Genomic DNA, 16,688 nt, shown 5'->3' with positions numbered 1-16,688 from the left:
TTTTGTTTATTTTAAAATACCTTAAAAGAGTTTGCCATAGTAATGAGTTCACCAATAAATATAAAATTTACATGATTCTAACTTACATTAAATATAAATTTATACTTATTTTGATTATTCTGCTCTTCAAAGTTAAGAAAATTTGTATAAAATTTATAACTTTTTCAACTTAATTTTTGAAAATGTGCGTCTTTTAAATTTATTAAAATAAAGCTTATTTTATGTACTAGAAGTTCAAAAAAAAAAAATTTGTAACGACGATTTATTTTCTATGTGCAAATGGCAGTCGAAGTAGAACAAAAAATAGGAGATAATTTTGTTTTTAGTATAATCTATTAATTTCTTAAAATTAATCACTATCGACAGATTTGTATCGAAGCGTTTCTTATGATAATGATTTTAATCACTGTCAAATATCATCTATACTTGTCTTAACTATGCCAGGTCCATACTGTGCCATGAACTCCTGCTGCGTTTTTTTTAATCTTAAAATTGGAATAGCTAAATAATTAAGTATGGTTTTTTTGTCAGATTCTATCGGTTGTGGGGGCATAATAATTTTGCCCCTCCGGTTTCGGGAGCCATTGTTTAAATATCATTTAAGGTATTTTAGATATTTAATTTTTTTTCATTAATAATGTAAAATATTAAAACAGATAGAAAAAATAACTAACTTGTTCAGTCTTTTTACTCAGTCTAAATTAACCACTCATTAAAAGCCTAAATTGATAAAAAAAAAAAATCACTACCTTAAAGTACCACTTATACTTTTGTAGCATATCCCGAAGCAAAATTTGCGCATGTCTATTCCAATCAATTAAATTATTTCATTTTTTATGCAAACGTAAATCCTGGTAAAAATAATAATAATTTTATTAATAACAGCAATCGTAATATTTTAGGTAAAAAAATAACGAGATTTTTTGATATAATTAGACGAATTATAACAATCATTACTTATAATATTATAAATTATTTTGATGATATTAACAATTAATTTATAACCAATAACTTGTTGATTTTACTACACTTCAATTGTATTATCGATAAACGGTTTGTTGACCGTATATTAACTGACAATTTGTTTAATAAATTTAACTTTCTTTTTAATTTATCAAGATACATATTTATACATGATTATAGTCAACAACTATAACCTTATTTATGTAAAATTAAATTTTTTTTAATAATAACAAATAATAAATATTAAAGTTCATAAAAAATAAAAATAACACTAACATTCATGTTTTATTATTAGAATATTTATTTATTTAATAAACAATAACAGCTATCACTTTATTTTTAACTGTACGATGTCTGTTTTATGTTTCACAAAATATTTGATATTGATAAAAGAATGATGAATTTATGTCAAAATGAAAACTAAACAAATAATTCTTATTTATGTAATGTACAGATACCTTCTGATTATAATATAGTCAAATAAATATAAATTATAGTATTATACTATATTCAAAAATTTAAATATGAAACATGGTTTCTTCTTTATGTATCAGTGAAAAAAAAAGTTGTTTTAATTACTTAATGTTCCTAGAAATTTTGAAAAATTTCATTTATTATTACATAAAAAGAGAGGAAAATTACATTTAGCACTCTTAATTTTTTTTTACTAATTGCGCTTATGTTTATTTATAACATTAATACATTAAAAATTAAAAATTATTTTTACAATTTTACATGTGTTTAGGTTATGTTGTCATTTTTAATTTTTGTCACAATTATTAACATATACAGAGCGTTCGATTTTTCAAGTAAGTAGTCATCATCCCTCTGTATAACGAAATACTAATAACTAAGTGTTATTGCAAAGTTAGAATACATTTATTTATAATTTTACTTCACTAAAAAAAATTAGCAAGAGCTTTAAAATCTAGTTTATGTTAAATGGTCCTTGGCTATGTGGTGAAAATCCCCTGATTATTTGTATCAAGCTTGCTAAACTCTTTTAAACATGATTTTAAATTTATATATAACAAGTTTTTCGTTATTTTATATTTATTCATAACTTGAAAAACCTATATTTTATAAAATTATTTTAAAATTGTGTACGTAAATTACTACCATACAAAAATTGTTTTTATGATTTGTGTATGTATTCAATGGTACAATGGTAAGAGTATTTCTGATTTTAGTATAATTAATATAATTTGCTTATTTCTTTTTTTTTCATAAATCAGAATGTTCTTGCAAACAAAATTTTAAAGAAGAAATTAGGAAAAAATTTATAGTTTAAAAAATAAGGCCTACTTTAATTAGAAAAGTTATGCGATTATTATTCTATAAAATACATTTTAGAGAAATGAAAATTAAACAGAGGTTCCCTTTTATTTTGAAGTAAAATTTCAGTTAATTTACACAAAAGTGATTTATCCTCACATGACAGTCATTAATAAAATCAGTAAAAAAATTTTCTGTTATGATTTCCTTTAACTCTAATTATCTTCAACATGTGTACCAATATTTGATATTATTCATCTTTTGATTTACACTGCATTTGAAATTCATTTTCAACTCAACCGTTTTTGATTATTATGAATTCCGTTAGTGTTAGTATATTGTAATTATTTTTTCCGTTTAACCTTAACTTATTTTTTTAATAGGTAACAAACTTATTGTTTTTAAATACCTTGCATGTGGAAATTATTTTTGTTTTAATTTTTTCAATCATTTTTCAAGTAATGTTTAAAGTATTCTAGATACATGAGATAGCAATGCTTGGAAGGGTGCGGCTAAAGCGCTACCAGTCGCTACCGTCTCGGTTGTTTGGGTCAGATGAGGAAATTTGGGGTGGAAGCGGTAACGTCGCGGCGTTCCTAACAAGAGTGCTCGGTATTATCGACCTGTATGCCATCTGATTGCTGCTGTCGTTTAAGTTCGCTCATACACGTTGATGTTTTAGGCTTTATAAACTAATGGTATAATAATCGTTTTTTGTTGTTGAGTGCTAATTTTATATAGTTTTTTTCATGCACTTAAAAAATATGTCTATACTTTGCTTTTTAGTTGAGTTTACAAATGTGTATAAATAAACGGATTCAAGTTAACCCAAATAAATTTTCTGTGAAATGATGGGTACTTGGTAAAAATGATTTGAGTGAAGATAGATCTGTGATTGGTTTAATCCGTTCGCGAACAAGATTGACTATCGTTGATGCGTGACTGTGGAATCAACGACGACGACGACGTCGACGATGAAACAAAAGAAAAAGAAAGATACAGAACCAAATCAAAGTGTATCAGATGATGGTCATCAACAAACATTACAGTTTAATGGTAGCAGTGAAGCAAAGCCAAAAAAGTCAGCTTTAAAACGAACGGGGACTAGTCGTAAAGCATCTGGATCAAAAAACAAAAGACGCGTACAGTTTAACGAAAGTAAAAATACATTTTTTGAGTCAGATTACGTAATTGTAATCCGAGACGATGATTGTGATTTTGATGAAGAAGACTTTGACTTTTGGTCACAGCAACCGTGTAGTTGTGGTGACTCGACGTGTTTTCAACCCTGGGTTGACGATCAAAACACTCGTAGATTACTATTCGATCCGTATGAAGAGCAACCAGCTACATTAAGCCCTCCTGATGGTTACAAAGATGGTTGTCCTAGACACGTGCCCTCATCATACGACCATCACATATGTGGTAAGATCAACCCTTATTTTTAAGTGTTATTATACCTGTTAATAAGCGCACTTAAAGAAATGCTAGGAAGTACTTAGCACTCTCAGTTATTTCGAGTTCTAACAAATTTTTTAAATGACTATATTGCAATAACGTGAATTAGTTGACAAAAAAGAAATTAAATAAGTTTTAAGTGTTGTTAATGATAATCATTGTTACTAACCACAGTTGGCAACACTAAATGCCAGATTTTAATAAAATTGTATACTGATTAGTTAATATTCCTATTAATAAAATAGATTTTGATAAAGAATTAGGTGTTATAAGAGAAAAGTTAAATTTAATGAAAATATCGAAAACGTAATTTCAAAATTAGTCAGAATACAACAATGGAATAAATAAAGGAAGACAGCTAGTACATTCACTAGCGCGGGGAATAAAAAGTAATTAAAACGTTAATTTTATACTATCTAGTCATCTCGAATTGACTAGCCAGAATTTTTAAAATATTTGGTATTACTTTAGTAACATTTAAAAGTAAATCGAAATCGAGAAAATTGGACATTTATAAAATACAATGTGAAAATTTTATTAAATGTTATATAGGTCAAAGAAAAAAATATATAAGGGTCAGGTTTAAAGAATACTTAAGAAACATTAAAAATTAAGAAGTTGATAAATCTCCTGTGGTTGAAAATTTATTGACACATAATTACTTCATTAAAACCATGAAGCTAATTAAAAACATAAATAATTTTAAAGAACTAAATATAAGGGAGACAATAGAAATGTTTAAAAATAAGGACAATTTAAGTAATTGGGACTGAAAAATTCATTATTGAACTTGTATAAACTATAATATATTATAATATTACTTAGTGATAACGTTACAAGGTTATAAGGTCCATTATAAGGGTATATAAGGAAATTTTTTTTTATTAGCGAGTTAGTATGTGTTAAGTGTTGATGATATTAATATTTTTTCCAAAATACAAATCCGCAATTTTTTAGTAATTTTTTTGAAATTATTTGAGTTAAATATTTTAAGAATTTTTTTAGTTTTAAATTACTATTATTAATATAATTATAATTTAAAAAAAATGATGTAGATTTTTGTGTTTATCAATACATAATATTAAAGGTAAGTTGTTATCCCTCTTCTGAAAAAAATGTATTCTAGTCAATATCTTGTGATAAATTAGAATTTCTATAGTAATTGTACTGAAATTGTTATCAACTAAAGAAGATTAGTATAATCGAACTTACTTTGATCACTACCGAATCAAAATAGTTTATGATAATAATTTTAATAATTGTGTAATTTCATTATGTTTGTATATAAACTTGTACTTTGAAAGAAATGAGAGTATATTTGTCATACAATATAAGATTTAAAGCTTGATTAATTTGAATAGTGTATTTATATATAATAACATAAATTGTGCTTATTTATATAGGTAGACATTTTTTAAAAAAATTTTTATAGAGTATTCTCTAGATTAGTTCAGTCGAATAAGTAAATAATGCAGACAAAATTTGTAAGGTTTTACTCAACACCTTCTGTTGCAGCATTGGGGTTGAAATATGACAATTGAGGGTAGTTTTTTCTTTTTTGAGTTTAACTATATAGTATAATAATAATAAGTATTATACTTTGAGAAAAGTAATAAAATATAATAAACTTTCAAAATTTAGCATTATTTGTTTTTTACAGTTATTGTAATATATTTAATAAGTGATTGTAAATGCATAAAATTTTGCATATAAAAATGGTTCTAATAATATTTTTTTAAAACGCTATAATTAAACTTTAGATATAGAATATTATAGAAGATGAAGCTAATTAATTAATTTTATATATGAAAAATAAAATTACTAAGATCTCACTGGAGATGATTATCAAGAATTTTTTGAATTCGTAATTATATTTGTAGGCTGTGTTCCTATAATGGAAACTACTTTTCGACAATCTGGTCTATGTCAATCAGCCAAATAGATGGCTGAAGCAATGTATTGATGAAAAATATTTTTATTTAAAAAACAATTTATACTAAACAGTAGAGAAGAAACATCCTTAAAAGATACTTGTTGTTTTGTGGTCAAATGTTGCATTCAAGCTTCGTTGTCTTTTATCAACGCAATAGAAGTTCCCCTCAATGATATACTATTTTTTGGAAAATTAGAAGCTTATAAATCTCAAAATAAGAAAATTGCAGACGTGGCTTTAAAAAAAAAAATTAATCATTTATGGTATTTAAATCCAAAAAGTATTATTTTTTCCTTGTTTGATGACCGTATAGATTATAATACGAAACAAAATGAGGAAGAAACTGATCTAAAAAAAAAATCGTTGATTACATTACATGATATCCCCAATTTTATTAAAAAAGAACTACCAACATAGTTGATAAATTTCAAATCAATTGGAATGTTTAAGCGGTTTGAAATTTTAACAAATTTTTTAAGCGTTGATTCAGCTTACTGGAAATATCAGGAAGATTATAAAATAAGAAAGGAAATAATAAAGTCATTGAAAATATTAAATAACACAGCAGAGAGGGGAATCAAGATAATAGAAGAAAATAATAAAAAATTTACTAGAGACGAAGAACAAAAACAGTTGTTATTACAGATAAAAAATTTAATCTTTTTCATTTTGATCTAAATTCAATAAATTAATTTAAATGTTTAGACCGTACAAGATTACCGAAAGAAATATGCACAAAGTGATAGAGAAAAACTAAAAAAACCATATTAGAAGTCAAATGCTGATCTTAAGTGGACATTATAAAGTGCGAGTCTTAAAATAATTATGTTTTTATAGTATACAAGTTTTTTATTTTTTTTTAGTCTTAAACAATTAAATAGTTGACTTATTAAATAATTTTTACGTGATATTATGTTTATGAAATACTAATTAAAAAAAAAATTTTTGTAAAAGTATTATGTCAACTTTTCATGAAATTTATCATGTTATATTATTTTTCTCAAAGTATAATTGATATATAAAAATTTTTGTTAATACCTTTTTTATAGGCAATAAATAATAAGTTCTATAATTAATGTTCTAAATATATTTAACGTAGTGTAATACTTATCGAGTTAAACTCAAAAAAGAAAACTACCCTCAATTGTCATATTTAAACCCAATGCGGCAATAGAAGGGGTTGATTAAAACCTTCCAAATTTTGCTTACATTACTTTCTTATATGACTTAACTAATCTAAAGGGTACTGCCATAAACAAATTGAGTTTGAAAAATAAGAACCATCCTAAATATATATAATCAACATCATTTATCAATAATTTATACTTATTAATAACAATTAAATTGGTCACATTAGGTCTATAATTAATCTTCCGTCGTAATAGAACTTTTTTCTTTAATAAAATTTTTAAATGACACCACTAATTAGAAAAAATTGGTACCTTGTGTTATCATCAAATTAGTAAAGTCACTCCTTTTAAATGAAAAACATAGGCAATTTCATGTTTAAAATACAATTTCATTAATTCAATTTTAGTAAATAATTAAAAAAAAAATTATGTTGAAGAAGAACGTTTTTAATTTAATTGTTACGGAAAAATTTTACTGTAGGTGTAAATAGAATAATATTTTTTACATTTTTATATAAAAGTAAATGTAAGTTTTTTTTTATTTTTGAGTACTAATACCTATTTAGCCTTCATCAATATCCGCTTATGATGTAAATATTCTTCTTCTTCGCCTTAATCGCAAATACTTGGGGTCAGCCACCCTTATCCTAAACTTCAACTTGACACGATCTTCCATATCAACTACGCGTACATCAGCTGTCCTCATATCGCATTCAATAGCATCCTTCCATCACTTTTTTGGTCTTCCTCTACCTCTTCTTCCTTCAACATTCATTTCTATAACTGTTCTTACAGCTTCCGATTGTTTTCTTCTCATAACATGACCAAACCATCTTAGTCTTTTTTCTCTCATCTTATCCAAGATTGACACAACAATTATACTCCTTCCTATATGCCGTTCCTTATCTTCTCTAGTCACTCCACTCATCCATCTAAGCATTTTTATCTCTGCTACACTCATTCTCTGCTCTACTTTCTTATCAACCGCCCAACACTCTGAACTATACATCATAGCTGGCCTTATAACAGTCTTGTAAAATTTACCTTTCAGTCTCGTTGAAATTCTTTTATCACATAAGACGCCAGACGCTTCTCTCCACTTCAACCACCCGCACTTAATCATTCGTCTTACAACCTCGTCAATAACACCACTTTTTAGCACAACTGACCCTAAATACTTAAAACTTTCCACCTCTAAAATCACGTCCTCGCCTATTGTCACTGATCTCCTTATTTCACCTACCTCGTGTTCTCCTTTGTCAAACTCGTACTCTATATACTCTGTCTTACTTCTACTTATTCTTAAACCCTTTTCTTCAAGAACTGATCTCCACACTTCTAGCGTTTGATTAATTTCCTCCCTATTTTCTCCTATTAACACTATATCGTTAGCAAACAACATGCACCGCGGCACCTCTCCTTGTATTTCTCTAGTAATTTCATTCATCACTATAGAGAATAATTAAGAGCTTAAAGCATCTTCTAATAAAATTTTATTTAAAAGTTCCTTCAACCGCCTTATGTCAACACCGCCTAATAATTTCCATACTTCTACCGGCACTTTATCTAGTTTTACTGTTTTATTCTTTTTAATTGATGCCACAGCCTCCCATAACTCTATCTCGCCAATTAAATATCTCATTCCACGAGATATCCTCTACTCTAATGTCTGTTTTGGGTACTCCTCATTCAGTAATTTTTTAAAATACTCTTTCCACCTTTTTTCACATCATCATCACTCGAGAGTACCTTATTATCAATACTTTTTATACACCTTGTATAATGATAATCTTCAGATCTTTTCTTTCTTACTTTTGTGATTCTATTGATTTCTTTCTCGCCTTCCTTTTGTTCCTCGCTTATCATACAACTCATCATACCTCTTGAACTTCGCCTTACTTACTATACACATAGCTTCTTTGCATAAGCGTTTATACTCCATCCAATCTTCTCTTCTATTGCTCTTCTGCAATACTTTTATTTGCTTTTTCTTACTTTCTATGATTTTTTGAACGTCCTCATCCCACCACCAGGTTTTTTTGTTTCCTGCATTCTACTCCTATTCTAATCAACAATCTTCTTTGCAGTATTCTTTACATAACTAGCAAATCTATTCCACTTATCATTTATATCTCCCTCGACATTTCACACCGATCACTCTTTTACCGTCTTCATAAACTCTTTTTCATTTTCCCCTTTCAATTTCCACCACCGGGTTTTCTATTTTTGTATATTCTTTTTCCGGTACACCACACTTCTATTACCATCTGTCTATGTTGTACTATTTATCATTAAACAGTAGAAATAATTAATTTAAAAATCTTATTATTAGTTGGTATACTGTTTTTATGTCAAATTCTCGATTAAAACCTCATTTTTAGTGACATAATATATTTTAAAAGTTTATTTTATTACAGATGACGAGTTAACAGCGACGTACAACTCCGATGTGGTGAATCATTGTTACAATTCACATTCTAATCCTTCATGTTATACAATGGGTACTATTCCGTCATCTTACTCAACTGAAGATACAAAAAGTCGGCCTGAATTAACGTCGATAACTTTATCCAGTAAGTCAATAAATGTTTTTCTATGATTTATTACTAAAAATACTGTTGATTCATATCTACATAGTTTAATTTTTAAAAGCACATAAAAATTTTTTGCATGAAAATGTTCAATTTGTTATTCAAAACACTTTAAAATTGGCCAAAATCAGTAGAAACGAAGTTATGTTGTCCAGTATACAAAAAAAAATTTTTTTAAATTATAATGTTAATTAAATGAAGAGTTAACTAAATTTTTTGGTATTTTTTTAAATATTAATGAAAGATTTAAAAAATATTAATGTTACCTATATTATATTATTTAATGCTTACGTAATTGTATTTTTTACAGAAGAAGAGACGTTACAGCCGATAGTGACAACGGCTAGTGCTCAATCAAAAACTACTTCTGATACAAGCTCGAATACAACTCAACCAAGGTGCATAGTAGAAACAATTACTATGACTACGGTAACGGAAAGACAAATTGTTCAAGAAACTAGAAATTCATCTAAAGACAGTGATCATGACACATGTAGTGAACCAACTAAAACAACAACTTTAATGACATCGACAAAATCAGAAGAGAATGAACAATCAAATGTGACTGCAGTAAATTCTACTTTGCCTCCAGATGAAGGATATGTGATAATTAGATGTGGCAACAATACTATGATATACAATAATCAAAATCCTAATTCAGCTGTTCGTCAACTGTTTCCAAGTACCAAATTTGTGTGCCCACCGACGCGCATCAGAGACACCGACGATGCGCGGTTATTGAACAAATACTTAATAACTGAAGATTCGTTAAGAGCTTTTGATAGTCGTTCGTTAAATGGATATAAGGAATCTCAAAGTGATGATGACGATGACACCGGTACTTCAAGTAACCTTATCCGACGAACTATTGAACGTAGCACGCTGCGGCGAAATATGTCTGGAAAAAAGAAAAACTATAGTGACAGTAAAGAAATATCTCTTATTGAAAAGATTCGAAGATTAACTTGCGAGAGTGATGATGATCAAGAAGATTTAACTAAAAAAATAGATCAACACCAAGATTCGCCGTACACAACAGTTCTAATTCAATGCGAGTCGGCATCTGCAACTACACATATGCCTATATACACTAAATTGTCAGAAGTGATAGGTAATAGTAGTGAATCTAAACAACATGATTTAAATCAACAAGAAAAACAAAAACAGCAACAACCATCTTATAAAACAGATTCCCTGGATTTATGTGATGGGCATGTAACTGCAAGTGGGAAACAACCACCACCGCCACCACCTGTACGATCGAATTCGTCTAGCAAACCTTTTTTGACCTCTTTAGCTACAGCATGCGTTAGTGGCAATGTACAAAACCCTTCACAAGCTAACATTCAAGAGCCATTACCTCAGCACCAGTCATCCTGTCCTCCTCAGCCAGATGTCGTAGTTGGTACACAACATCAGCCATCAATCTCTGGCCAAAGACATGAAGAATCTGTCCAACTCGTTCAACAGGATACTAGCCGGTTAGATAAAATACGGAAGAGGTATCTACCATCTAGCGGAACATCATCCGGTACAGCATCGGCCGCTGAAGATGAAGATGATGAGAACGATGATTATGGATTTAATAGAAGACCTGAAGTACACGGTATTAGGCCAGGATTCTCAGCTCAAATAATGATAAAAAATCAACCACCACAGCAGCGTCCAGGTATAAGGCCTATTTACTATTCCAATATTGATAGTGCACCTGATTTTGTTCCTAGAGGATATTCACCCATTCAGCCATTAACTGTAGTTAGGACACGGGCACAAGGAGAACGACCTCCACCACCATCATATCCTGCAGCTACAGCTCAACGATCAATAATAAGAGTAACTCACGGTCAACATCAAACTATCAGAGTTCCATACCAAGCAGTTGGGCCTGTACAAGTCCATCTATTAACTACGGCTGCTGCGGCAGCAGCAGCCGCGGCCGCGGGTCATCCTGTTATTCGGCCTCCAAATGAATACATTGTTCATCAACATGGCCATGCGCGTATTCAACATGGTCAGCAGTTTGTCATTGCTAGAGGAACTCAGACAGCAGCAATATCCACAACTCGTTATTATCAGTTACCTCCACCACCACCATCATCCATGCAACAATCGTCAACTGCAATTCAAGATCATCAACACCATCATCATAATCAACAACAGCAGCCAATGCTCAAACAGACTTCGCCGACTCGAAATAAGCATGCTACGCAAGACTTTGTTGATCATAATAACATGTCTTCTGTTAATCAAACACCACCACCTCCACCCACTAAAAACCCTGTGATGTTTTACGGTATGAATGTGTAAGTATACATAGCAAAAGTAGTTTAAAAAACTCGCTAAGTAGAAATAATTGTATTTATTATTCAATAAAATAAATATTACATATTTTTTTTATGCATTATATATAACAATAATAATGAGATTGTTATTATTTTAAATTTTAAAAGTAAAAGTATAATTGAAAATTTGAGTTATAAATGTTTATTAATGATAAAATTAGTTTTCAATTATCATATCATTATCTAATCACATTATGAATAATCAAAAAATTAAGTCGAATTAAAAATTCAAATGAACAATGCACAAGAAAAATAAATACTTTTAGCTCCAGGTTTATCATCAAATTTATTTATGCGTATTTTTAATATTTTTAACCGTAATTATTATTTTTTTTTAATAAAATGTTTAAGTTATTTTCAAATTTTTTGTTCACTTATGATTATTAAGCTCCTAAATTCCATAATTTTAGTCATTTATCCAAATATAATAATAAAAGTGGTGGTTACATTAAAGTATATATTTATTTTAACCTTAAAAACGTTATTAAATTCTTAAAGTTTTAAATTCTATATATATAGTTATATCATGTAAATTTCCATTTTATAATTTATTAAAAAAATAATTTTTTTTTTTGAAATTCAATATTTTTCTGTTGTAAATTATGTGATTTTTATAATTTCAAATTATGCAAACTTAATTTTAATATTATTATTTCAATTAACGTATTCATTGACAGACTGAAGAAAATAAGGGTTGTGAAGATGTATTAACCATATATTAATGACCATATTAATGATGAACTAAATTGTAATTAAATAAAAATTTTAATGGAATAAAAAACTGGAAAACAATAGTTATTGTAAATTAATATAATTATTTTATTTTACAGTAGTATGATTTTTTATCTTTTATAATCTTTCTATAAATTAATAATACAATTTATATTTCATAATAGAATATCATTCTATTAGTAATTTTTTATGTGATATAATAACACATAACGAATTACCAATCTGAATGATTAAGGATGTCAATATTTTAGATTATCAATCATTGATATTCAATAATTATTGAACATTTGTTCCTCAATCGACTATTGTAAAAGTGACTCATAGATATTCACTTTAGATTTGTTATACAGAAAGTTTTATAAATTCGTGATCTCTAAGGCATATATTGTAATAAAAAGGACATCAAATTTATTACTATAAATAGGTACGATTATTAAAAGTATTTAAAAAAATTACAAAATTCGAAACCGTATTTTAATTTAACGATTATGCTTTTTATATTTTATTTTATTATAAACATAACAAATAATTTGTCAAATGTTTATTTAAAATAAGTATTGCATTTCCAGACCATATCTCTTTGTTCAAAACCATTATATTATTGAGATAATATATGTAAGAATTTTATTATTCAAATTTTACTAGTACGAAAAAATTGTATCTCCAGAAGCATTTTCTAATAATTTTGTTTTTAATTTACCATTGGTCTACTTCTTTCCGAATTTATGTATCACCCAATTGTATTAAAATTTTGTCAATACATAGAAAATGTAATGTTATGTTATACAATTTTTTTAAGTTCATAAATATTATTTTTAATATTCATTGTGTAAAATATAACCTAAAGTATTATAGTCATAGGTACATTTTGAAAATTTAGAGGGCTTTTGGATAAGTTACACAAAATAAGCCCCTTTGTAAATTATTTATAATGTAACGTTGTACCTTAGGAGAGATTAATTTTCAAACTAAAATTTCTGAGTATCCTTAAGCTCCCTAATTGAATTGCCTATGATTAAAATTTAAATGGTGCCAAAATTATTTTCTAAATGACAATTGATTGAAATTTGTTTTGTTGTCTAAGTATATGATATGTTAATTTATTAGTATATTTTAGATTGTCTACTTCAAAAAAAAGTTAAATATTTACCATGTAATATTAATGTTAGATTACCATTGTGAAAATTAGGCCTAAAATTTAGTAAATTTTAATTAACATTAATATAAATATGTATAATTTGTTTTTTCTAAAAAATATAATGTTGTTGTTAAAATATTGAACTTTAACATTAAAATTTTACCTAAAATCATCATTATGTCATTACTTTTTGTAACGCAATTCATACCATCACATACTGACGTACTGTCAGTATATTTTTAATTTTATTCTAATTATGCTTAAATGTTTAATAAATAAGGCGTTTACTGTAACAATCTGACAACTCTACTTTTAAAAAATTTCCAAAAAGAACAAAAAAATTATTTTAAAATCTACTATTACAGAAAGTGTGCATAACCCTAAAGGTCGATTCACACTATACGGAACGACAACGTCACATTACAAATCGCACGTCAAAAAAAACTTAACCATGTATTTACGTGATGTTGACATTACGTAACGTGGCCAGTGTATGTGAACAATACGATATAAATACATGATTAGATATTTTAACGTGATGGTGCCGATCCGTATAACGTGACGTTGACACTCCGTATAGTATTAATTGACCTTTACTATGTATTTACGTTACGTAACGTGGCCGGTGTATGTGAACAATACGATATAAATACATGATTAGATATTTTGACGTGCGCTGCCGATCGGTGACGTGACGTTGACGTTCCGTATAGTGTGAATCGACCTTAACACATGTCACAAAAGGGTTGAACATTTGATATATGGGGTAATTTTTCAGTTTTTTCCGATTATCTCGAAAACTATTTTACTTATGATAAAAATGTTTAATATTAAATTTATTGATAATATTGTTTTCTATAAAAAAGGGTTACTATAAAATTTCACCTAAATTTATTATTTTACAATCAAATTAATAATTAAATTAATTTTCATTTTACCCATCATTATTGTTTTACAACATATTCATTGCAACAAAATTTTCAATACAAATTTTGTTCAAAATTATATTTTCGAGAAAAATTCTATTTATCAAAATATTTTTTAAGAGAGAAATTTAAGGTTTTCAGTATGTAAGGAAAAGGGTTTTTATTGTTTATGACATTTAACTTATTTTCATACACTCTATATACGTATTTCTTAAATATATGATAATAATTATTGTAATAACCTTATGAAAAACAGGGCATTATTGTAACCAAAATAAATGATTGGTTTATAATGTTGTTCAATTATATGATTTTTTGAAAGTATTCTTAGCAAATCCCAGAAACTATTTTTTTGTAATTTTCAATTATCTAAAAAATATTTAGATGTTTCAAAAATAAAAGATACCAATTTTTCTATTAAAACTCATTTCTCTAATGTATCATATATAACTGAAGTTATTTAAGACCTTATACTTGTATCATGCTATAGAACACCAAGCAATTATTCAACATTTGGCGCTGTAAGGATTACCGGAAGTCGATCAACTTTCGATTCGCCTGCTATATCAGTCAATAATTTAGAATCCCGAGGATCGATTGAAATTGCATATAAAACTACTTGTGTCCACATACTTAGTATGTGGACACAATCACTGTCACTCTTTTCTAGCTCTTTCAATTTTTATTGTGTCACACTCAAGTAACATTTTATCTTGGATATTAGATGTACTAGGAGAAAAACGATTTTATATTTTGATAAATCATCAGTTTTGAGAGATTTGACAAAGAATAAACTACAAAAATAAAATGTTTAGAAATAACAAATAAATAAACTATATTAAAAAAAAAAAAAATAGATGATATCTCACAGTGATTAAAATCGCTATCATAAGAAACGCTTCGACTCTACTTTGTAGATAGATAGCGTTTAATTTTAAGACATTGGTGGATTATTCCACCAATGTCAAAATTAACTCTTATTTCCTTATTGATATCCTGATTACAAGTTTTATGATATATAAGTGTAATATATGAATAAATATTTAATAAATTTGTCATCTTCGACGGTCATTTGTAAAAAAATAAGTGTGGGTATATATAAAGTATTCAGAAATAAAAATTATTTTGGTACATTCATTTATCAAAAAGTTAGAGCAGCTCTAAGTACCATAAAATAACTTATCAATAGAAGGTGATTTTTACATAAAATTACATTTTTTTTTTTCAAATGCAGAAGCCATTTGCATATAGAAGATAAGATGTCGGGAAATCTTATTTTTTTAAACTTATATTACATAATATAACTTTTAATCGAACATACATAAAAAGGACACAGTATTTCCGGAACATTTTTAAAAGTTAAGTTAAAAAAATTGACTTTTATAAAAAAGTTGCTATTTTGATTCCCTCACTATGGACAGGTAAATAGTTAGGTTTTTAAAAGATTTATATAAAATGAAAGCTAAAGTTTAATATAAAAAATTTTTTGTTCATTTGTTCATTTTTGAAAAAGTTACTGCAGTTTTAAGACAAAAAAAGAAAAAAGTCAACATTTACCAACTTTTAAAATTTGTATTTTTTTGGAGATTTCTCCCATTTAAAGAAAACAAGGGTATTTTTACAATTTTTTAGGGCAATGTCTTCAACTAGATATGATTTGTGATCTTTTGACGTATTCATTGAAAGAAATCTGTTNGGCAATGTCTTCAACTAGATATGATTTGTGATCTTTTGACGTATTCATTGAAAGAAATCTGTTCGATGAGAGCTGAGAAAAAGTGGCAACAGATATAAAAAAAACACATCATAGTAATACCTATTCAGATTTGCATCGAAGGTAAAAAATAACATAAGCAATTAATCAATAATAATCATTTAATATAAGGTATGTGTTATTGTATACATTTTGAAAAATACAAATTAAAAAAACGGTAGCACAGTGGGGTCGAGGCACAGTATAGACGTGGCATAGATGAGATAAGTATAGATGATATCTGACAGTGATTAAAATCACTATCATAAGAAACGCTTCGATGCAAATCTGTAGATAGTGTTTCCTTTAGAGAAATTGGTGAAATATTTTAAAAGCAACATGAACTCTTATTTCTTTAATTATATCCTGATTAGTAGTTCTTTGATTTTAAAATATAATATATGAATAAATACTAATTATAGTTTTTAAATTTAGTATGAAATTGTG

At 27.4% G+C, this 16,688-nt stretch overlaps 1 protein-coding gene across 1 annotated transcript; it reads left to right on the top strand.

The window, feature by feature from the left end:
• The first annotated feature begins 2,837 nt into the window (after positions 1-2,837).
• LOC126893753 (uncharacterized) lies at positions 2,838-13,649 on the top strand. The gene is made up of 3 exons (XM_050664226.1): positions 2,838-3,663; positions 9,177-9,332; positions 9,661-13,649. The coding sequence occupies exons 1-3, from the start codon at positions 3,213-3,215 to the stop codon at positions 11,655-11,657; spliced, it is 2,604 nt and encodes an 867-aa protein (XP_050520183.1). The 5' UTR covers positions 2,838-3,212; the 3' UTR covers positions 11,658-13,649.
• The last annotated feature ends 3,039 nt before the right edge of the window (positions 13,650-16,688 follow it).

This window comes from Daktulosphaira vitifoliae, unplaced genomic scaffold, assembly GCF_025091365.1.
Source record: "Daktulosphaira vitifoliae isolate Bord-2020 unplaced genomic scaffold, ASM2509136v1 Scaffold_1, whole genome shotgun sequence".
NCBI classification, from domain to species: domain Eukaryota; kingdom Metazoa; phylum Arthropoda; class Insecta; order Hemiptera; family Phylloxeridae; genus Daktulosphaira; species Daktulosphaira vitifoliae.
The sequence above is the reverse complement of the archived record's forward strand: the minus strand, read 5'-3'. Positions and strand labels throughout refer to the sequence as shown.

Bases quoted from the DNA above. Each gene is read 5' to 3' on its own strand.
- LOC126893753 (XM_050664226.1), top strand. From the start codon at position 3,213: ATGAAACAAAAGAAAAAGAAAGATACAGAACCAAATCAAAGTGTATCA. The intron at 3,664-9,176 runs GTAAGATCAACC...ATTTTATTACAG, and splicing joins ATACGACCATCACATATGTG to ATGACGAGTTAACAGCGACG. The intron at 9,333-9,660 runs GTAAGTCAATAA...TATTTTTTACAG, and splicing joins AACGTCGATAACTTTATCCA to AAGAAGAGACGTTACAGCCG.